The sequence below is a fragment of the Cucumis melo genome, chromosome 3 (assembly GCF_025177605.1).
Source record: "Cucumis melo cultivar AY chromosome 3, USDA_Cmelo_AY_1.0, whole genome shotgun sequence".
Lineage (NCBI taxonomy): Eukaryota > Viridiplantae > Streptophyta > Magnoliopsida > Cucurbitales > Cucurbitaceae > Cucumis > Cucumis melo.
Genome location: NC_066859.1, coordinates 1033986 through 1058449, shown reverse-complemented (window position 1 = coordinate 1058449; position 24464 = coordinate 1033986). Strand labels below are relative to the sequence as shown.

The window sequence follows — 24464 nt, the reverse complement described above, 5'->3', positions numbered from 1 at the left end:
AAGATTAAAAAAATAGCTAAAAACATGATAAAGATATTAAAAAGTATAATACATATTAATTAGGCCCATTGAATAACTATTTAACTTTTTATTTTTAGCTTTTAAAAATCAAACTTATAAATAAATTTTAAAAAACCAAATGAAAATCTAAAAACTAGAAGAAAAAAAAAGTTTTTTAAAAGTAGTATTTTCTTTGTAATTTAACTAAGAAATTTCATTAAAGAAATATACAAACTATGGTAAGAAATTAAGGGAAAAAAATTTAAATTTCAAAAATCAAATAGTTACGTAGCTTTAATAATTACAATTGATCGATCTCTATATAAATCTTTGGCAAAAAGAAAAAAGGAACCAATAATTTGTTTAACATAACGTACTACATTTTCTACATTCACATTATATAATTTGTCTTGATAAATATTTATGGACTTTGAATAAACGTCAATGATTCTCATCATACTTTTAAAAGTGTGTTAACATCGATCATACTTTTAAAAGCTTGTTAACGTCGATCATACTTTTAAAAGCGTGTTGACGTATATGACATTTTTTGTCACAAACAAATTCCATATTTGTGATATTGATAATACAATCAAATTAATGCATGTCCCACTTTTTTTTTCCTAAAGGGATGGAACTCCATATTTGACTCAAAATAGGAGGTGGATAAATTAAATATGTATAGGGTTGGAAAAAGTGAGTATTGACTTGACTTCACTAAATTTTAGGATAGGATGAAGGGAGGAAAGACAAATTATTGTAAATGGCAATAAGTCGTTATCAAATATAATGAAATAAATCAAAATATTTACAAAATTGAGCAAATATCACGATCGTTAGACTACTATAGACACAAATAGTATAGTAGTCTATCTTGGTTTATCACATACAGATTGTGATATTTTGTTATGTTTGTAAATATTTTTAAATGATTTATCATTTAAAATAATTATCATAAATATTAATGAAATATAGCAAAGTTTCAGATTTTATAAATAATAGAACTAAATAGACATTGGCACACTTCTATCAGTAACATTGATAACCACTCACAAAAATTTATTAGTGTCTATCAGTGTCTATCACTGATAAAATCTAAAAATTTACTGTAGTTTTTAATTATTTTAATTTATTTTGCTATATTTGAAAATGTAATTCAAAGTATACATGTCAGTTAACTAATTCAATAAAAAAAAATTATGAGATTTTTTATACAAGTAATTATTAAAATAATTAACAAATATAAAAATAGTTCTCTCTTTTCTTAATCCAGAAATAAAATTATACTTGATGTTTAAAAAAGTCTAAAAATATCATAAATGTTGTAAAAACGAGACAACCAGAATACGAAAATTATGAAAATATAATATATAAAATAAATAAATAATAAAGAAAAAGAAAACTAGAAAAATCAAGAAATTAAGAAATTGAAAATCTCATAATTTTCCGCTTTCTTCAAATTATTTGAAATTCTCTCCAATGTTAGCGTTTCTTACAAATCCACCAAATGTCACAATTTATAGGCAGTTCTACAAGTAAGATGTAACATTACTTGGCCACTAAGGGTGCATAGTTACTTAACACATGGATGAAGGAGGTGACCTTATTTGGACACTAAGGGGCGTTTGGCGCCTAGGTTCAAAACCAAATGTCTGGGAATTGAATATCTGTGAGCTTATCTGATGGGGTTCTAATGCCTAGGAATCACAGATGCTAGTGTTTGTGGTGTAGAATTTGTAAAATTGGATTTCTGATGCCTGTGTTTGAGGCACTGGTTTTGAATTCCTATGTTTAGCTAATCTTTTCTTCCTTTTCTTTTTTTGTGAATTGTACATCCTTATCATGTATCAAATTTTTAATTGATTTTTTTTTCATATTTTGTATCTCCTATTCAATTTCTTGACTCCATTGATTTGCATGACAATATTCAATTACAGTAATTTTCATTACAATTGCATTAACATGAATGGTTTAATTAGGAATATTATAAACTATTTACAAAATATAATAAATCATGTAATTAAATAATGTTTCGAACGTTTCAGTTAAGCAACATTAAAAAAAAAAAAAACAGTCTAATAGGTTTCAAAATAAACATAACCAAAAGGGTCATGCAATGACGAAAGTTAAATAAAGTTACATTTACCCATAGTTATGGTTGTTTTCCTCTGATACGCATTCAATGTATTTTAAACCACTTTTATCACAAAGAGTTTAAATAAAAATGTGTTTTTTTTTTTACAAACACTTTTTTCCTAATTCGATTCAAATAAGTTTTAAATCTTCTAGTTAAATTGATCACCAACAAAAAAAAATGAAAAATGTTATACTAAACTAAAAATAAACCATGGTATATGTGATATATATTTATAATTTCTCATATATTACCAATATATTAATATTTGATTTATACTTGACTAGGAAAAATATAACAAAATAAAGAAAATCTTCTAAAATGAAGGAAAGATTAATTTTAAACAAAGTAGAGAAAAGAGATAATTAAAAAAGATGATCTAAGTATAATTATGATTAAAAAAAACTCCAAAAGAAAATAAATAGAAGAATGAAAAAATGTATAGTTTAAAAATACTATTGTGATTAAATCAAATGCAAATTTGGAATGACTAAAAAAAAAGTTTTTCAAAAATTCATTTTTATTAATTTTTCAAGATTTGCAGTGGTTGTAGGAGTTGGTGGTCGAAAGTCCGCTTGCGGAGTTGTCAAAAAGGACACCCAATAGACCACCAACAATGGTCACCAGGGGTGGTGTTTGGAGTTTGCTAATGGATTTTCTAGATTGAATTAGAATAAAAAAAAAAAAAAGGATCCATGGCCTTGAATAATGTTTTTACTTATTCAAACCCATTGGAAATAGTGTAGTAAGCCTTGGTGAAGACGAACTTTGGTCAACGGTCACCAATGTTTAAGATGATTGATTGGTCGTCGACCATCATGATAATCAGTCGTCAAGAGTCATGGTTATTGGTCATTGACTATACTACAGTTGTTTGTTAATAGGAATGACATCGATAATTAATGACAACGATTAGTCGTCGTCAATTCACTCGACGACAGTAACGTTCAAAGTTGTAGGTCACCAACGATCAAGATGATTGATCACCGAAGAACGATAATCGATGGTCAAGACAATCCCAAAGCAACGATCAAGATGATCTGGAGCTGCTTGTTAAGATGATCACTCATCGTGACCGTCGATCGATCATGATCGATCATCTCATTATTGATTGTGAAGTTGGCTAATGTTTGTTGTCAAGAGTCATCAATGATCGCTCCTAAGAGGTTGAAGTAAAAGATTTTCAAAAACATATGACCTTCAATAAAAAGAAACATATTTCAAACCCAAGCGTCCAAACATGAGTTTGGGTTTGTTGACGCTAATCACGAGAGGGAGCTTTGAGTGTTGTGATTGTTTCCAAACAACACATCTAATTAGGGAGAACCCTTCAAATTCCAATAAAGAAAGAAGACAAGAAGGATTTATTAAGATTCTTCAAGAATGGACTTTTGTCGATCAAAGAAGATGTCCAAGAAAAAAACCAGCAGTAGGTATAGATAAGAAAATCAATTTTACTCCCATAAACAATGTTGGAGTTCTGATTCAAGTGATTCGAAAGAAGAATTTCAACATTCCAACTTTGGTCATGCTCGATTTTCTCAAAGAACCTACCATTATCCAAATTGGAAATTTGATTCTAGTGATTCTAGTGACTTCGGTGATGTTTCTAAGGCAGTTTGGGACGGAATAAGAAGGCGACAAGATCAAAAAAAGGCCCAACGATCCAATTAAACCCATTTTTCAAGAAATCAATGTAAAGATTGAAAGTTTGGATGAATTAAAGAATCGTCAAGAATGGATTTTTGCCATCCAAGAAGAACGTTCAAGAATCAAAATTACTCTTTTGGTTATGAAACACAATCAAGAAAGATTGATTCGAGAAAATCAATGGATGAGTCTTATACCCGCTATGAGATTGCAACATATTCTAGAATCCAACAAAATGACTACTTCATCTCACAACATTGGAGGAAATAAAGAAAACAACAAAAGAAATTCAACGTCCATTGGGGAAAATGACTCAACATATAAATCAACTATCAATTCATTGGCAAGAGTTCAAGAACGAATTGGTTTCATATACGAAAGAAAAAACAAAGGAGTCACGGTTGGAAACTTTTCAAATAGAAAATCTTGAAGATAAAATTGAAGAACAAGAATTTGAAAATGGTCACAAGTGAAGAAAAATATAATGAAGAAGATGAAAAAGAAGTATTGAACACCGAGTAAAAATCGAACAAGAACGACAAATTGGTTGCGGTGGAAATGAATTTCCAAACCGCCGAAGAATTTTAAGCAAATGATAAAGAAAATGCGGTTCTTGAAGGATTTTCTTTGAAAGCTAATTCTTTTGAAATTTTTTCTTTGAATACGGTTTTGAGTGAGATTGAAGGAAATATATTTTGCAGGTTTACAGTCGATGAAGAGGTTCATCTTTTGGTGGTCATATTTGATTTTTTGTCTTGATTTTATCCCTTCGATCATAATATTTTGTAGGAGCTTGGTTTGGTCATACACCATTGAACAAGTATATTTCATTCCTTTTTTTTCCTTTATAAATTTCTTTTTTTAAAAACTTGGGTCAAGTTTTCTTTTTTGAGGGGTAGAATAATGTAAGAAGACAAAGGGTTAATTGGGTAATTAGGTAATACTTTAGGTTAATTCCCTTTTTACCCCTAATTAACCCTTTGTCTTTTTACATCATTACATGTCGTGTTGTCTTCGTATAATGTTGTTGGAAGATATTTACTAGAAGACAAACCACATGATTTCCAAATATATGGAGTCATCAATCTTAACCATATAAATTCTCGGGTAGCCTCATGAATTGCAAGAATATCGACATGATTTGAGGAGGTGGCTGTTATGGTTTGTTTCACTGATCGCCAGGATCAGCAGTTCCTCCACATGTGAATAGATAACCTATTTGAGATCTAAGTTTGTGTGGATCAAATAAATATCCACTACAAAACTAACTGGGTTAAAATTTGATTTATAATTTGAATAAAAAATAATCTCATATCAATTGTTCTTCGAAGATAACGAAGTATATGTTTAATTTCATTCCAATGTCTTTTGGTTGGAGAGGAACTGCATCTAGCTAATAAACTTACTGAAAATGCTATATCTGATATTGTATTATTAGCAAGATACATAAGTGCACCAACTGCACTAAGATATAGCACTTCTAGACCAAAGAGTTTTTTATTATGATCTTGAGGTTGAAATATATCTTTTTTCACATCTACTGAACGAGCTTGCATTGGAATGTTCAATGGATGTGTTTTATCCATATAAGATCTTTTCAATTTTATTCCTGTATAAATTGATTGATAAATAAACATCTCATCTGCTATATGCTCAATTTGCAAACTGAAGCAAAATTTTGTTTTTCTGAGGTCTTTCATCTTGATTTCTTTCTAAGATATTCTATTACTTTTGAAAGCTTTCCAAGAGTTCAAGTTACATTTAAATAATCAACATATACAGTTACAATAGCAAATTTTGATTGTGATTTCTTTGTAAAAACACATGGACATATTGGATTATTTTGATATTCTTCTTTCAATAAATATTCACTCAGGCGATTGTACCACATTTGTTCTGAATGTTTCAATTTATATAATGATCTCTTAAACTCTATTGAATATAGTTCCCGAAAACTTGATTTATATGTTTCAGATATCTTAAATCGGGACTTTCATATAAGTATCATTATCAAGAGATCCATATAAATATGCTGACTACATCCATAGATAATGTATGTCCAAATTTTCATACACAGCCAAACCAATTAAAAATCTTAATGTGATTGCATCCACGATCGAAAAATATGTCTCCTCATGATCAATATCAGGTCTTTGTGAAAAACTATGTACAACTAATCTTGCTTTATACCAGTAAATAGTGACGTTGTGATCTCAACTCCCCACATTTGAGAGAAGACATCCATCAAAGGAACACAGTCTTTATAATATAGATTGTTCCTACCCATATACTACACATCCATAAAAAAATATAAGACCGGCAAATTTGGGAGTATTATAAGCATATTGTGTTTTGTTTTGTGGCGATGATGTTTCTGTGCTTTGGCAGCTTGTGGAATCTACTGATCACAAGGGTCATCTCTTGTGTGTATGGTAATTGGGCACTACTAGTAAATAGTGACATTGTGATCCCTTCCCCAGTGTTGATATAAGATAATCAAAAATAAGATAAATTTTAATCTAACTTGTTTGAAATTAGGAAAAACTATTTCTTTAACCTATAAGGAATAGAAAAAGTCATATCTTTTTTACTTAAACATCAGAGTCATTTTTGTTCTGTAGGTCCTCTCTTCTTCTTTATAATTTTATTGTTTTCTCTTGACCAAAGTTTGGTATCATAATTGTAACATCATAAGTTAATGTGTTACAATACATTTAACTTTTATCACTCTAATATCATGAGAAATTATACTCATCAATCTTTAGTGATATATAGTTCGGATAAGTTTAATTAAGCCAGTCCTTCAGATATTGATAAAAATTAAATTCATTTTCCCAGAAAACAACTATTTATTAATATTTTAACAACACATGTGAGAGAGTTCATATACAGATGAAGCACAACTATTTTATCTAAACATCAAGAAGCTGTTTGAGTACCTTTTGCACTCATACAATAATAAAGCTATAAACATTAAATATATTTAGAACACTACCTTCTTCTATTGTGGCTTTGAACAAAGGGCTTCATGATGCTAAGAAGTTATCAACCTTAACATTTGTAGTCCTTGATAGAAACTTCATGCAAATGGGAGGTTTAACTCCAGCCAAAGCAAGGATGGAGCTAGGCAATGTCCATATTCCATCTCCACATATCAGACCAGACGCGACGGCAGGTGCGAAAGCCTCAGCTTTGGCCTTGTTAATCTTTTCCCACACAAACAATATTAAGCTTCCAAGGCACATGTCAATGGCAAAATAAGAGCCGATATAGAACGGAATCGCCATTGCCATAGGTATTGGGATATACTGACTTACCTTCTTCCCTGATAAGTCCCTTATCAAATTTATCACAATGGCTGCTGCGAAGAACCCATAACATAGGGAGAGACAATTCTTTGGTAGACTCGAGAAGCCCTCAACTGCAAGAAGTGCCATGTTACGATAGACTGTTGCGTATGGCGCTGGATAAGCACTTTCGGGCTGTCCAAGGTCATCAAATGCCTTGTAGAACAGCCAAAATACACAGGGAGATATGATGCATCCCATCGCAGTGCCTACAACTTGGCTCACGAACATCGACCTCGGTGAAGATAATGTCATGTAACCAGTCTTGAAATCCTGCATTAGATCAGATGCGGTTGAGACAATGTTCATCATTACTCCGCAAGCTGCTAGGCCTGCAAGGACACCACCATGTGCAGCACCAGCCCATGCCCCAATCGTGAAGATGGCAAGCTTTCCATAGGTAGACGCAAGGGACCAATCAGTCAACCCAGTACCATAAGCATTGCAGAAAGCTAGTACTGGTGCAATCACGTAGATGACAAGTATATAATACCACTTCAGCTGCGAAAAGATATGCGGCAATGTGGCTATGGATACAGCTGCAATCGCAACATAACCTCCAATGACAAACCACGAGGGAATCTGATCTTTGAGGAAGAGTTGAGTCCTCCGTTTGTCGTCGAAAGATACATCGGACGTTGAAGTAGGGGAACCGTCTGAGACTGGGATAATATCTCTCTTCTTCAGCTGACGGTGTAGACCAATGAGAGTTGTTGCCAACACCTTTACAAAGTTGTAAGTCCCATCGCCTAGAATCAAGGCAATGGAGATAAACACCTAAAGCCACAAAAAGAATTGCAAAGGAGCAAGTAAATATTGGCATGTTAAGAGCTTGTAAATGAAGATCTAAACTGGTTAGAGACATTGTTTCAACCTTGTAGCCTTGAAGGCCATGAAAGCTGGACAGGGGAAGGTCAGCACTGAACCAATCTCCTCTTTTTTTCTCAATGAGAGGCCACATTAAACCCCATGAAAGAATTCCTCCAACCAACACAGATATATTGATGATGTATGGACAAATCATTCCCACCCCAACATATGTTGCTGAGAAATCAAAATAAAACCTGCAGCAAGAAATGAGTGTTTGTTTTCTTTATAAATTAACGCTGTGGAAAAGTACTGTATTTAATTAATAAGAAAGAAAGCATGGAAAGTACTTGTTTTTGTAAGCTTTGAGGCCAAATGTAGGGAAACTGACAAATCCACAGTCATCTCCGGCAGTGAAGAACCATTGGAAGAAACCCCACAAGAAGCTGAATGAGAAAAACTTTCCGAGCGTTCTCACTTGCTTCCTGTAAAGTAGGAAATGTACCAAAATTATAAACTATACATAAAATGTGACAGAAAAGATTCATTATTTTAAGTGGTTCAAAAATATTAGAAGGGCTTGCCTGTAAAATGAATGTAATTAAAAAAATGAACGACTACCAACTTCTTGAGGTTGTATAACCAACTCAACTTTATCGGTAAATAGTATGGAAGTTTAAACACCGTTAAAGTTTACGTACTTATCATTTTTCATTTTTTTTAACTTTTTACATTTATCAAGAAATTTCTTGTTCTCATCTATTCCTATTTTTCACATTTATCGAATAATTTAATGTTTTCCTCTTAAACTTGTTCCTGGAATTAGCCACCAACTCCATCTTCCAGCTCTATTTTTTATACAAACTTTCTACCTATTAACTCCATTCAGTGGGTCAAAAGTTTTTAAAAGAAAACAAAATATTAGTAGTGTGTAAACAGTCTGACTCACTTGGCTAATTTTGCTCCTCGAGGAGTGTGGAAACTGTTGATAAGATGTGCTGTGGCAGTACCACTTGGGTAAGTCAACTTGAAATCTACGATCATTATCTGAAAGCCAGCCAAAAGAAATTTCAAAAATCAAAGCACGGCAAGTCGGTTCTATGTAAATTATGAAACTTCTATTTTAAATTTGAAAATACCTTCCGTAAAGGAACAACCGAGAAGAGGCCGAGAAAGCTGACGATGAAAAGAAAACCAATTATCCATCCTAATGAAGGGTTCTTGAATTCATTGATATCGGCTGATGATAGCTGACTAATGCGCTGACTCAGTCCAAAAAGATAGCTCCCGAAACCTCCTGTTTGAGTTCCAAGTACATCAATTACAAATATAGATTACGCATAATATCAAATACAGAACAACCATTATTAAAACTTTTTTCATACATTTCATCCTTCTTAAGGTCTTAAGTTCAAATAGTTTAAACATTCAATTTTTATCATTTTTAATACTTTTCTTCTTGAGGTTTGTTGTTTTGTCACAGGTGAAGTAGCCAAGAGAAACGGCCAAAAATATATGAGGGTACTTTTGCAACAGTGAATTCAGCAAATGTGTTTCGACCTGAAGAGCAGGTATCTATTATTTGGGAAGTTGATAATTTTTCCCTTTTTGAAGTAAAAGGCAAATAAAAAACTTATTTTTCTAAAAGTCTTGTTTTGCGACTTCATAGTCAATGCTTTTGCTCACCATGGCTATCCCCCACATTAAAGATTCTTTGAGAAAAAACAATAAAATATAAAATTTAAAAAGGGGCTAAAAAGGACATCATCTTTGTTTATTCAGAGAATTTATCTTTAACACAAAGTGAATTCTATATTGTTTTATTTGCTTTCGAACTTTCAACTTTCCAAATAAATTTTAATTTTATTGTACTTGGTGTTCTTTTTTTCTTTTCAATTACATCTTTATCATTAATAAAGAACAAAAACATTAAAGTCATTCTTTTCATTTTTTTTTCATTTTCATTTTCGAAAAAACTGTGCTCCAAATGAACTTTTTATGCTATTTCTTCTTCTTCTTCTTCTTCTTATTATTATGACATTTATTTCTGTTTTCATTTTTTTTTCAAATTAATTTCTGATGTTATTATTTTTTATAATTAAAATCATTTTTTTTAAATGTTTTTAAATGATTTTTATTTTATTTTTCAAAAATTATTTTCATTTTTCTAACCTATAAAGAAGGTATATTTCAATGTTATATCTTCATCCATTCTTCCACTGTTCTATGTACTGAATATGCAACACCTTCAAATAAGGTTAATATTTCAGATAGTTTACGCGAAATCAGAAAAATACTATTTTTGTTGTCTTCTTTTTAAATTTTGGAAACAATTTTTTAAAATTTGTTTGTTGAACTTTCTTTTCTATGATCAAAAAAGAAAAAAGAAGAAAAGAAACAGAAGAAGCTTACTGTTTTAAAAACTAATTAATGAACTATAATATTTTAATAATAATAATCGGACCCACTTTGTCATCAAATCATAAACTTCTAAATTGACACGAAAGATCATGTCATGTTCTTTTGATTTAATAAGTTTATATTTTAACTTATTTTTCTTAGTTGTGTGGAATGCTATTAAAATGGTGGTCAATATCGTAGAACTGAGGATTTATAACTGTTTTGGTGTCTTTTTTTAATTACAATCAATTGTTAATGGTTTGCACAATCAAAGTCAAATGGCTACTATTTTATTCAATGGTTTTATCTAAGAGAGCAGCAGAGTGTTTGAAAGTTATAAAGTTTAAGAAGTTAAAACAACATAAAACATAAAATTAATGTTTTTTTAAGTAGTCGAATAATGAATTATTGGGTACCACTCCCGATTTATTGGCCAAACACTTATAAACAATTTAATCGTTTTTTATAAGTTAAATATCCTTTTATAAAAAAAAAAAAAAATTCTCTCTCAATTATTTCAAAATATAAAAAAGTGTTTTTAAATATAACAAAATGAATTAAGATATTTACCGCATATATTAGAAGTTAAATTAAATTGTTATATTTTATAAATATTTTTACCAGTTTTTTATTTATATAATTTTTTAGATAATAAAATTTTAATAAATTTCTCCTATTTTAGACTAATACTATTTTATTTTAAATTATTTTTTTAATTTAGAATTTTGTTTAGATTGTATGGTGTCTTGTTAAATACTTAGAACAATTCAAGAATTATTGGAAAGGTTAAAATTGATCTAAATGCTTATAAAATATAATAAAAAATTTTATGAATATAAAATAAGTCTAAATAATTTAAAATTTTGTTATACCTTATGAACATTTTGATTCATTGCTTTATATTTGAAAATATTTCTAAAATTAAAAAAACAGACCATTCATCAATTCAATGGTACTCTTGTTCAACTTTCCAAATAAGAAGTAATACTAAGTATGAAATTAGTACTGAAAAGAACTATAAAAAAGTGAAACCAACAAGTTACCAAACATAACTATGATAATATCCATTTTCAAAAGAAGAAGAAGATAATATCGAGAATAGAACTACAGAAGGCTGAAATTCAAGTAAGAAGTATCAGGACGATGATAATAACATTTAGAAATAGGCTTTCGATAGTTTTTATTATACTTTTTTTCCTGAGAAGATGTTAGAAATCGATTCAAATCTTCAATACAAAAAATTTAAAAAAAAAAAACTAATTAATTTAAATGTTTAATTAGGTGTTTAAGTTTTTGAGCAATGAAAATTAGTTGAGACAGAGATTACTCTGTCGCATCTTCCAAAATCGAAACCCTAACTAAGAAGCAGTGAAAAAGAAAACCCAAAGTTAAAAATGAAAGATACGTACCGCTGAAGGCGATGCCGGAAGAAGCAACAACACAAGTCTGAATCACGGTGTTCTCTTGGCGAGTGAAAGGCTGTTTCAGAAAACCAGATTTCTCCAGAAGTTTCGTCCACGTCTTCACGAAGAAGAAGCCAAGAAGTCCGGCAGAGACATTGAGCGAAGGAATAATACCGGTCGTCAAGTTTAGCTTCATCACGATGAAAGTGAACAACACGCTCAGTCCAAAGCTCACCACAAAAGCTCTCACCGTCAACTGATTCTGCCACGACGGTACTTCTTGCGCTTCAAAAATCCTCTCAACCGACATCGATTCCTCCGCCATTACTAGTCCTTGATGATTATCTCCTCTCGCTCTCTTGGTCTTCTGATTCGGATCCAACTCGTTGCGCTTCTCCTCCTCCTCCTCCTCCATATGCCTCTGATCTCTTCCGTTTCGATCCATCTGAGAATGGAAAAAGATGAATGAGAGATGATGGATCTGGGTACGGTTGTGGATATTTATGAAGATTCAGCAGCCATTTCCTTGATTTAGGCAGTGGAAATGAGAAGTGATCCGTGAATCTGAATCATATGGTGTGAAGTGAAAAAGGAAGACCAGGATTGGCGTTTGATTTTGAATCCTAGTATGAACACAGACGCAAAACCAGCAATTGTGTGGAAATTGATTTTGAATTTTGGAGAATCATAATTCTTCTTTTTTTATTTTTCTTTAATAAAGTGAATTTCAAGTTGACGTTGCCAATTTGACTCTTCGTTTCAAGTGGGAAAGAATAAAAAGAGATGAGGATGAGAATGAAAGAAACTGCTTAAAAATTAATTAATTAATCATATTTTAAAGACTAATTATTTCAAAAAAGAAAAAAAACAAACCTTCCAACCAAAAATATATTTATTAATATTTGAAAATATTCTATTTTTCTATTTTTGTTTAGAACTTTTTTAAACCGTAAAAAATAGGACATTTTACGAAGTATTTATAATCCGTAAAAAAAAAATTATATTAGTTTTGTTTAATAGTTTGTCAATTTTTCCCTTTTTCTTTTGAAAAACTCTTCTATTTTTAGTTTATATAATATTTGAGTTGATTTTATTTAAATTTTTTTAGTTTGTTCATTCTTATGTCGAACCTGAGTTGTTTATTTCGTGCCAGAAGATAGGCATGTGGATAACTACATTTGTTTCTTTGTAATATTAGATGTTTTAAAGCTTTATAGATTTTTTATGGAAATGGCATATTTGTTAATAAAACTTTTTACCCATTTTTTTCTTTTAGATGTCAACTCTTTTTATTTGTTTTTAATATGTAAAGTAAATAATATTTTTAAATATAACAAAATAAATCAAAATACCTACGAATGTAGCAAAAATTCAATAGACTTTGATAGACATAATAAGTAGTAATCTATATAATGATATATATTGATAGTAGTCCATAGTGTATAAATACACAAAATATAAATTATTTTGTTGAGTAACATTTAATAAATTTATTAAATTTAAATTATATTACACTAATATATAAATTAGTTGATAAACACATTTATAGAGTATAATGGGAATTTAAAATATTCTCAAATAAAAATTTTACAAAATAAAACAACATTATCTTTATTCAAATATTCTCAAATGACCTAAAAAGATTTGTATAAGACAAGCAAAGCTATCTAAAGACGTTAAATATTTGTTATTCTATACATTTGCAACTCCAAATTTTGATTATCTTGACTTCAAAAAGAAAAACATATGCTTTTTCTATTTGTTCTCTAGACTTTTAAACTCAAATGTCTTGTTTTAATTGCTAAACTCTTAAAGAACAATGTTTTTGGTCATATGTCATCTTTCTATCTAATATTCAAGTCTCTAATTTATATAACTGGGAATCATATTAATTTTGATTGTATCATTAATTTGTTAAAATGAATAAATAAAATTAACGAAACGATTGATTTAAAAAAAAAATGAGTCGAAAGTTAAACCTCTTCTTGAAATTTTCAAACTCCATTTAAAATGTTTTTCAGGGTTTATTGGGCCAAACAACTCGAAAGGTCAAATGTTTCTCAAGGCTACTTGCTAGGCTCGACCTCGGGCAGCTTGGAGTAAGCATTGGCTCATATCTACTTTTTTCCTTAGATCTTTTCACGAGCCTAAGGATCTGATAGGTTAGTTAATTATGTGTTCTTTTGTAGGTAGTTTCGTTTAATCAATATATTGTATTATATATTGCATTTTGGATGTGAAATGTGTTTACAATTAAATTCTACATGGTGTTAGAATATTGTATAATTCTTTTTTTTTTTTCAAACAATATGTGAGATTAAGAAATCAATTTTTTAGCATGAACTCGAACAAGCTAAGCTTTGTTCATTTTGAGACTAGAAAATAAATATACATATTGACTAAATTTTTCTCCACAAGATAAGGAAGTTACAATTTTTCTTCGTTGTGGTCTTCAGTTGACTAAATATGCATGGAATATGGAGATGATGAGTTGATGGCATGAAGTTAAAAGTAAGAAAGAGAAAATAATTTCCCACCTATTTTTGTTCTTTTTCGAATTTTGTATTCAACATTTTTAAATATAAGAAAATAAACTCAAATATTTACAAAATATATCGATTGCAGGTTAAAACAAGTATATAGATATATATGTATCTCTATCCATTTACAAAAGGGTACCCAAATCTTCAATTTCAAGAGGAATCCTATCATCCCCCGATTAGAGAAATCTATGGTGGATGGTCCAATGTTTCAAATTATCGTCCAACCACTAGGAAAAGACCGATCGCTAGGTCTAATTCAATGAGAATATCAATGGATTTCGAACAATCCATTCCAGCCGTTCAATATGAGAAGTCCAAGGGATCTTTGTCGTCCACTCAAACCGATATGGAGAGAAAATCTGGAAATATTTACAGCTAGATAAATACAATAGCTCTGAAGACAAGACTTTATACGATCTATATTATGAAAAATATGTTGATCAGTATATCAATCAGAAAGATTGGGACAACAAGCCCAAATTTCTTTCAAAAAACGAATTCATAATTAGGGTTAATCAAAAGGCTAAAGAAGCTAGTGTTCGTGTTATCAACAAACCTCTCACCTGGAGGACTACAACTGGAAAAGAAATTCTCTCATAATATCCTCCAGAGGAGGAAGCTTCCTTTTCCTCGCCCAAAAAAATGCCAAGTGTCGCAATTGTCTTGTCACCTTATAAAACTATCGATGAAGAGAAAACCAAAATTGTTGGTGCTAGAGAAATAAAAAAATATCCAACAGCAACTCAAGTACTCCAATAAGGTCTTGACTACTTTATCATGATCTCTTGAAGAAATGAAACCAGACAAACAGGGAAAAACTCTAGCACTTCCAGAGCAGCTAGGATTACCTAGGGTTGACCCCATCCAACCAATAGTGCAACCAAACTCCCTAGATATTAAATTAAAGGGATCAAATACTGATGTGCTTCTTGAAGAACTAACTCGAAAGCTCTCAAAAACATCTATTTCCAAGGAACACGTAGGAACCTCTTTCAAAAAATAAATTAGTAATTTTGGAATGGGAAGCCTCAATACAATCAGTTATGATTCTCTAAAAATTCTTCATATCAAGGTTTACAACACCGATGTGAAGAATCATTACAAAAGGTCATCACCACCAGATCTAGGATGGGATGACTTACATCCTGATTTTTGATCATTTGATGGAAATAATATCAAAACTTGGAACATTGATGGATGTTCTGAAGGACGGATGATGATCATTTTCCAAGAAACGTTTATTGCTGCAACAAGTTATCTTAGGAGAATGAGTCAAAGGGAGATTGTTGACGTCTTAACTGCAGGGTTTACAGGAAACCTCAGAAGTTGGTGGCACAATCATCTTATTGATGCAAACAGAGAAGCCATAAAGGAAGCTGTTTCAGAAAAAACAGAACAATGACCTAATTGTGACACTGTTACCATCCAGCCAAACTCAGTAAACACCCTCGTTTACGCGGCTATTAAGCACTTTATAGGAAGAATCACCATGTACAATGATCAATCAATGGAAGCTCTTCCGGGAATGAAATGCCCTAAAATGAGCAACTTCAAGTGGTATAAAGACACTTTTATGTCACGTTTTTACAACTTTACAACATGCAGAGACGTAGTCTGGAAACATAAATATATAGAAGGACTACCTAAGTATGTTAGGAAAAGGTTCTATTTCTCTATGGTCACCAACAGTGGAGGAACGAAAATAGATTGGAAAGGTATCTCTTACGAAGATATTAATTCTACAATTCAAAAGGTGTGCCTAGAAATCTATCAACAACAGAAGGACGCTACCAAGGTTGAAAAAGACTTAGATTATCAAAGAGAACTGGGATCTTTCTGCAAGCAATATGGAATTGACAACACTCCTACTTCTACAAAAAAGATTTGGTCCAATAAGATCTTCACAAGGAGTAGATCGAGTGAATCATATGGGTACTCTAACCGCAAGAGAAAGTACCACAGTAAAAGTAAGAACAAGCAAAAAATTTCTAAAGAAAATACCACTTGTTTTAAATGCAATAAAAAGGGTCATTATGCCAATCGATGCCCTATTTTCAAAAAATTAACCAAATGGAGATTGATGAAAATGAAAAGCAATCTTTGTTGAAGGTTATCAAAGCTGAAGGATTATCTTCAGAAGAAGAAGAATTCTCTTTTGAGAAATAGGAGGATTTGCTCAATGCCATCCTCGAAGAATCTTCAAAGGACCCTTCGTCGTCCGAAAGTGAGTCAGACAACGAAGATGTAATTCCCTGTTCTGGCTTCATTAATGTTCTCACAAGCACCTAAAAAGGTCTCTTGAACATTGAAGAAGTTGATAATGATGCAATTAGAAAAAAGATACTTTTGAGATTTCGAAAGGACCTAGAGACTCCCGATCAAAAGTTTAAAGATCCGATGAATTTCAGTTTTCAAGCTGTGATGAATCAGTTGTCAAAAGAATATGTTGCACCAGTCAAAGTCACAAACCTCCAGCATGAAATCAAGGTCCTTAAAAAGGAAATCAACGAAAACAGAGAACAGATATCTTATCTTGAAAATGCAGTTGTTGCAATTCAAAAACAAATGATTTCAAAAGAAAGCGTTGAAACTCTAAGTAATGAGATCAACGTTATCAGTAAAATCTTTAATCAAAAGTGGCTAACTAAGGTTGCATTGAAGATTAAAGATTATAAGTTTGAAGCAACAACCTAATAGATTCAAATGCTGATCAAAATGTGATCAAGAAGGAATTATTCCATCTAAATATTTTGAGATAACCAAAGAAGGTCTCAAAGGAGCTGGTAATAATTCTTTGAAAATCAACTACAAGCTATCTAAGGTACATGTTTCCAAAGATGAAGTGTGCCTAGTGAATTCATTTCTCCTCGTTAAAGGCCTTACTGAGGAAGTAATTTTGGGTACTCCATTTCTTACCCAAATTTATCCATTTACAGTTTCTGACAAAGATTTCACTTCTCAGAAATTTAGAAAGGAAATTATCTTTGAATTCTATAAACTAGTCATTCAAAGGTATCTTTCTTCAATCGAAAATGTTATTGTGCAAAGTCTTAATCTCATCTCAAAGAAAGAGAAGCAAATTGAATTTCTTCATGATGATATAAAAGGACGGAAAATCAGTGAAGAAATCAATAAACCTTCAATTCAAATAAAAATCTAATCTATCCTCAAAAGGATCGATTCTGAGATTTGTTCTCATTTATCCAATCCTTTTGGACAAGAAAAATGCATGTTGTGGACCTTCCTTACGTAGATAATTTTGATGTGACCAAAATTCCTACAAAGGCTAGGCCCATTCAAATGAGCAAAGACCTAGTTGATACTTGCTTCAAGGAGATATTTGATCTCCAAAAGAAGGGATTAATAAGTCCATAAAAAAGCTTATAGTTTTGTGCAGCCTTTTACGTTAACAATTAGGCAGAGAAAGAACGAGGTGTCTCTCGTCTGGTTATTAACTACAAACCACTAAATAAAGTACTCAAAAGGATTAGGTGCCCAATTCCTAATCACCAAGACTTGCTTAAGCTATTGCTAACGCTAAGATCTTCTCAAAATTTGACATGAAATCTAGATTTTGGCAAATTTAAATTAACCCAAAAGATAGATATAAAACCGCTTTCAATGTTCCTTTCGGTCAATATGAATGGAATGTTATGTCATTCGGTCTTAAGAATGCTCCATCAGAGTTTCAAAAGATCATGAATGATATTTTCAATAAGCATCAGGACTTCACAATAGTTTACCTTGATGATGTTTTGATATTTTCTGAAACTATTGATCAACATTTTAAACATTTAAATATGTTCATTAATATCATTAAAACAAATGGCCTTATGGTATCTCTGCCTAAGGTTAAGTTGTTTCAAACAAAGGTAAGGTTTCTTGGATTTGATATTGATCAAGGAATCATTAAACCTATCCAAAGATCATTGGACTTTGTGGATAAATTTCCTGATGAAATCCAGGATAAAACCCAATTACAGAGATTTCTTGTGTGCGTCAATTATATCGGAGACTTTAATAAAGACCTCCAGACATTTGTCTGCCACTTTATGACACACTAAAAAAGAACCCAAAATCGTGGACGGCTTAGCATTCTCAAGCAGTCCAGTCAATCAAATCCCTGGCCAAAGGCATTCCATGCTTATCGCTTGTGGATGAAAAAGCCAAAATGATTGTCGAAACCGATGCATCCGAGAAAGGTTACGGTGACATTCTCAAACAGAAAATTAACAGAAAAGAATCATTAGTTTGTTTCCATTCTGGTGTATGGAATAATGCCCAACAAAACTATTCCACCATCAAAAATGAATTTCTAGCTATAGTATTATTCGTTCAAAAATTTTAAGGAGATCTTATCGACAAAGAATTTCTTGTCATAACAGATTCAAAAGCAAGTAAATTCATCTTTGAAAAAATGTAAAAAATCCTTTTTCAAAACAAATCTTTGCAAGGTGGCAAGAAATATTATCTTGCTTTGATTTCACAATTGAGCCTATAAAAGGCATCAACAACTGCCTTGCGGATTATTTCTCAAGAGAGCACATTTCAAGACAAAAGCTCTTAAAATCCTTGAGTGCTAAAAAGAATGCCTCTGACCTCAGGCCGTCCTCGATCGTCGAGAGGCCTCCACCTCCTCTTTCTCTCAATCAGCCTAATCCGGCTACTCCTCAACCAGCTAGCTCTTCTAGAGCAAGCTCTTCCAAGGGCAAACACCCTATATCTCAAGTATCTGCACTCACTCCAATGTGTGCAGACAATTACGCCATGGATCTAAGCTTTCAAACGATATCCAGACATCGTCAAGGTTCCTCACGAAGGAATTTAACAATTGGATCAACTCCAGATACCTTAACAACTTTGTTGCGTCCAACAAGTGCCGCAACATCAAATAGGCCAACCTCTAAGCCTAAATCCTATGCCCGGATGATTAAATCATCGATATTTATGCCACGACCACTGGTCACAAGATATCAAACAAAAACAATTTTGGAAGATGTAGTCATCGAGTTGGAATTCGATGGACCTTCCATTCCAGAAATTTGTTCCCAAGTATATGCTCATGGGTTCAATTTCTTCCCGGAAGATATCAAGAAAACAAGACAATTTTACGAGTTCATTTTGATAGACACAGTTTCTGATGAATACCTCACATTTCGGACTGGAATAATCCGAAGAAAATTGTCTATTACAAATTAAAAAATTTTAAGGTTCTAACACCATCCCATTGGTCTTAAGGGATGTTTGTTCCCAAAAAAATTTCAAAGCCATTTAATCCTCAATCGTACACATACTAAGACTACATGGAAGCTTGATACAAAGTACTTTAGCATGAGTCCCACAACCACTCCTGGTTTATTACGTTTTGTAAGAAATCTTACAAAACTAATTTTTCAAATTGGTTTCAAAAATGGTGGAGCTATTTCGGCCTAACTCCGGAGATCTTCCCAGTTGAGGTCCAATGAGCCTACCACACACTTCTCAACAAGCATCTATTCATTTGCACTTTTCACTGACGTATAGATTCTTTCTTTATTTTCAAGTGCCTTGGATTTTCTGTTGGAGTCACCAACTTTCATCTATAGCAAAGTTCAAAATCTTGGAAAATATTTTGCGTGTCAAATGGTGGGATAAGTATGACTATGCTATCTGAACGAAGAGCAAATAGTGAAATGGTTCAAAACCAATGCTCATCTCTCTCTCGAGAAGAAGACCAGTTCCTTCTCGCAAAGAACTCAACCATGACCTCCATTGTCGGAGCAAAGTCTAAAGTAGACCTCCAGGCGATCATGGAAACAAACGTCAACAATACTTCTGACGACAACAAACAAGATGAACCCGAAGATATCGCAAATCTCTCAGATTCATTTGTTAATGATATCGATTTTGATAATGATCCTTATTACAATTTCGATATTTTTGATCCATAGTTGGATTCCCAAGGATGAAGAATAGGTTATTACTTTTGTAAATTATTTTTTTAAAAAAAGTACATAAATAAATTTTTTCCTTATAATTTTTTCTATTTCCAATCTGCAAGTGTAATCGTCAATTTAGGAATCTCCGATTGAAGGGGAGGTGATGGAGATGACAGGTGACTAAAGCGACGTGACCAACCACAGGCCAGCACAGTTAGCGAGCATTATTTTCGGTCAAGAATTCTTACTGCGACCAGCAGATTCAACGAGACTAGGATTCTTGGGCAATTAATGGCAGGGAAGCCGAGAGCAAGTCCCTGGATGTATTCTATCTCGGAGAATTTACAGTCGTCACATATGAGATCATTCGGTCCATTTAGACAAAGTCGGGTGACGTCATCCTCCTCAAAGAAGAAATCACCAAAAGAAGCTTGAAGACATTAACAGACATATCATTTCAGCTTTTCTTTATTTTGTGTGGTTGTATTTTTGTCCATTTGTAATTTTGCTTTTGCTATTTAGCTTTGTATTTAGTCATTATTAAGCATCTTTTGAGATTACGAAAAGATAAGGATAAGCGAGGGTCCTGTCCCACCCAAAGCTTATCGTAATCTTTTCTTTTTCAAAAAGAAAGATTCTAAAGAGATAAGATGTCTGATAGGGGTTCTATCCTGTCAGCCACTCTTTTATTTTTCTACATTTGTAAATTATTCTTGACACGTGTTTTAACCTGTATGGATAGAGCTTAGCTTAACAATAACTAGCGTGATCAAGATGGAAGGTTGGATACTCCTCCTACCCTTGTTTTGCTATAAAAAGAATAGGGAAATAATACAAATTTAGTCTGAAAATGGAAAAATGACTTTTCCACTATAATCTTGACTATTGATTATTTTATTAAAATCTTTTAATTGGTAAGAAAGTTATTGAATATTCTATAAAATTAACTATTAAAATTATAAAATAAAAAGTTTCTCTTTTACTTGAAAAGTATATCGCTATATTTATAAAATAATGGTTGAATTATTATTTAGTTCTTAAACGGTATAAATAAAAGTTTAGAGCACCCTTAAACATAAAATTTAAAGTAATATCTACTAATTTCTTAAAATTATTAAATTTAAAATTCAAGTACTTAATTAATTTCTTAAAATTTTAAAATTTTGTCGAAGATTTTTATGAAAATAAATTTAAAGTTTGGGACTTATTAAAAACTTTTGAAAGACGAAACTTAAAATTCATAGGCTAATCAAAATTTTACCCAAAAAAGAAAAAGAAAGAGAGAAAACTAAGATCATGTTTAGTCCAATGGGAAAAAGAATATAAAATCAATGATAATTAAGGGGACTTTATTTTACAACGATGCATTTTGTATTTGTACTAAGATGCATTCCCACATTCAAGTTTGTCATGAAAAACAAAAATTGGTGGATGAACAAAGAATGATCAATTCAATTGTGTTTGAAAATTACACGGAATTCATTGTTCTTACGTTAGAAAAAATATGAATTTACTACATTTATTGCTAAGGTTAATGTTAGGATAAAAACAGTAACAGTAATACCAAATGATTTATAATTTTCAATAAATGACATCTAAAACCATTTAATTAATATTTGTGATTGAGGTTTCATTACATTTGATTTACCATCAATAGAATAATATTAGGAGTAGTACACTACCTTTCGTTAGAAGACAATATTAAAATTGAAAAAAGAAATAGTATAGTAGACATGAAAATGATTTGTGGGAAAGTCAAAGTCGCGTGTTGAACCCACGAAAATGCAGCCATGTGATGTGATGTATATTAAGGTGGCTTTCATTTTCATTCTAACCTATTCAAATAATTGTACTCTTTTTCTTTTTTATTTATATTTATATATATATATATATATATAACTCAATTAATTATTAATTTCAGATTAATTTGGTGAATTAAGTAAACAAGTCCAATATTATTTTATTCTATGAAAATCAAATGTAAATGTGAACATGTTAGGAATTTCCTATATGTCATTATCCCAAACAGCCTTTATATATATATTTTGATGAGTGGGCCCTGATTTTGTGTATCTCCTAAAACCCTAATTTATCGTTCCCAATTAGTTCACCTTTAGAATCGGGTCATTGTATGACTCAATTGGTTGCAATGTCTCTTACTATAAATTCAACTTCTACCAAAATTTTCCATAAAATCAAGATTTACATGTTTCAAATTTTACTTAAATATCGATAAAAACAAAAGTATCAATTAAATAATGATTCTTTTTATTAAAAAAGTCATTAAAACAAATAAATTTAAATTAGTGTTTTATAATTTTTATGTAAGTTAGTATGTCTATTATTATATTATATTTACATTAATGAATTCTTTAATTAATATATTGATCCACACCTCATATCCATATCAAATTTATGGTAACATGAAAGTCTACCATGTTGATGGAAATTTAATATTGTATAAATATGATTCAACAAATTTTTGGAACTCGTTAAATATATTGAAATCTCTTTTCATTATGAATATGAGCTTTTTTTAAAAAAAAAAAAAGTTATGATCAAACTACTAAAAATATCTATAGATATAATAAAAATTTTGATTTTATTAATGATAGATGCTGATATATTTTTATCAATTTCTATCATGTCACTGATAGATATGTTTCTATCAATAATTTAACTGATAGATACTAATATAAGTCTATGAGTGTCTAACATTGATAGAATCTAAAATTTTGTTATATTTTGTAAATATATTTTGATTCATTTTATTATATTTAAAAAATATTTTTTTGTTTTTCTATTTTAGAATATTAGAGGTTGGCAGGAACAAAATAAGATTAGGAACAGAAAAGTATAAAGTTGTAGGCAAAATTAAAGGTTAAAATAGAAATTTCTTAAGGGTAGAGAGGTGAGTTTAATTATAGTAACTAAGTCTAATATTTGAATAAATATGTATTATATAATAAACAAGGTGTTGATTGCTTTGGAATTTTTTTTTCTTTTAATTAAAGTGTGGAATAAGCATGAAAGGAGAGATGGTGACCAATAGTGATACAATATATATATATATACATATATTCTACTAATGGGTTTTGAAGAGTTCAAATTCTATTTTTTGAAGAACAAATTAGAATCCTGCTTAAGGAAGTAATTGATGTATATATAAATAAATAGATTTGAAGTGTGAACAAATTACAAATTATTTGCTCCGTTCCCCACTGGTTTAACATTTTTTTTAAAGCAAAAATAATTTCAAAAAAAAAAAAGTCTTTTAAATCTTTTTCTAGGAAGGAATTAAATGTATAGAAGGGGAGAATCGAATCTCTGATCTCGAGATTGATAGTACGAGTACTGTATTAGTTGAGCTATATTCATCTTGACTTTTAATATTATTTCGATATCCAAAATTTTGTATTGATTTCATTTTTAGCTTTTGAAATTTTATAAGGGTAGTTGTCATAGTTAAAAGCATTGTACAAAGTATAATACAGATTAATTAGATCTATTTCGTAACTATTTGACTTTTTGTTTTTATTAGTTTTCAAAAATCAAACTTATAAACACATTTTTCACAAATATTCATGCATTATTATCTAAGGTTTACCAACATTTAAAAAATCAAGCGGAGATTTGAAAACAAAAAAAAAATTATTTTAAAACTTTTTTTTTCGGTGTGATTTAAGAATTTTCAACGTACTCTTTATTTAAAAGAATATACAAACTATAGTAAGAAATTAAAAGAGAGAGAAAAAAGTTTAAGTTAAAAAACCAAATAGTTATCGTACCAACCTAATTACCATGGATCAATCTCTAATCTCTAGATGAGTAGTTGGCAAAAAGAAAAAAGAAAAACAGAAAACAACTATACATCTAAACTAAAGTAGGACAGTTCATTCACAACTTATTTATACAATAGTCAAAATGAAAATCAACGATCTCCCCTTCAAATAAACAAAGATCATAGATTATACTATATAAACACTTGTAATTGATGAAGGAAACAATGGACTAATATTTGTCTGTCTTTGTCACATTCAATTAAATTCATCATGCTGCCATTTTTCAAACTTGGGCTGCTTAGACGATAGAATTGTGGTTGAAAATGAGATGAAATCTTCATTAAAAAAATTGCAATATGAGAATGAGAAAATGAGGTATAAGATAAATAATGTTTTAAGGGATAAGCAATGAAAACAGGTAGAAGATGATGATGTAACATCATACAGTACAATTGTGAGAAGGGAATCCTTCTAGATAAG

General features: G+C 30.8%; 1 protein-coding gene across 1 annotated transcript; it reads right to left on the bottom strand.

Moving 5' to 3' along the window:
* Nucleotides 1–6613: 6613 nt before the first annotated feature.
* Nucleotides 6614–12572, bottom strand: LOC103485705 (probable metal-nicotianamine transporter YSL7). Its single transcript, XM_008443403.3, has 6 exons — nt 11748–12572; nt 9078–9235; nt 8888–8985; nt 8289–8423; nt 8006–8195; nt 6614–7908 (listed from the first exon to the last, which is right to left on the bottom strand). Exons 1-6 carry the CDS (start codon nt 12184–12186, stop codon nt 6811–6813), a joined length of 2118 nt encoding a protein of 705 aa, XP_008441625.2. The 5' UTR covers nt 12187–12572; the 3' UTR covers nt 6614–6810.
* Nucleotides 12573–24464: the final 11892 nt, after the last annotated feature.

Coding starts and splice junctions, on each gene's coding strand:
- LOC103485705 (XM_008443403.3), bottom strand. CDS start 12,186: ATGGATCGAAACGGAAGAGATCAGAGGCATATGGAGGAGGAGGAGGAG. Junction 9,236..11,747: donor TTCCGGCATCGCCTTCAGCG/GTACGTATCTTT, acceptor GAACTCAAACAG/GAGGTTTCGGGAGCTATCTT. Junction 8,424..8,887: donor CGAGGAGCAAAATTAGCCAA/GTGAGTCAGACT, acceptor CCTACTTTACAG/GAAGCAAGTGAGAACGCTCG.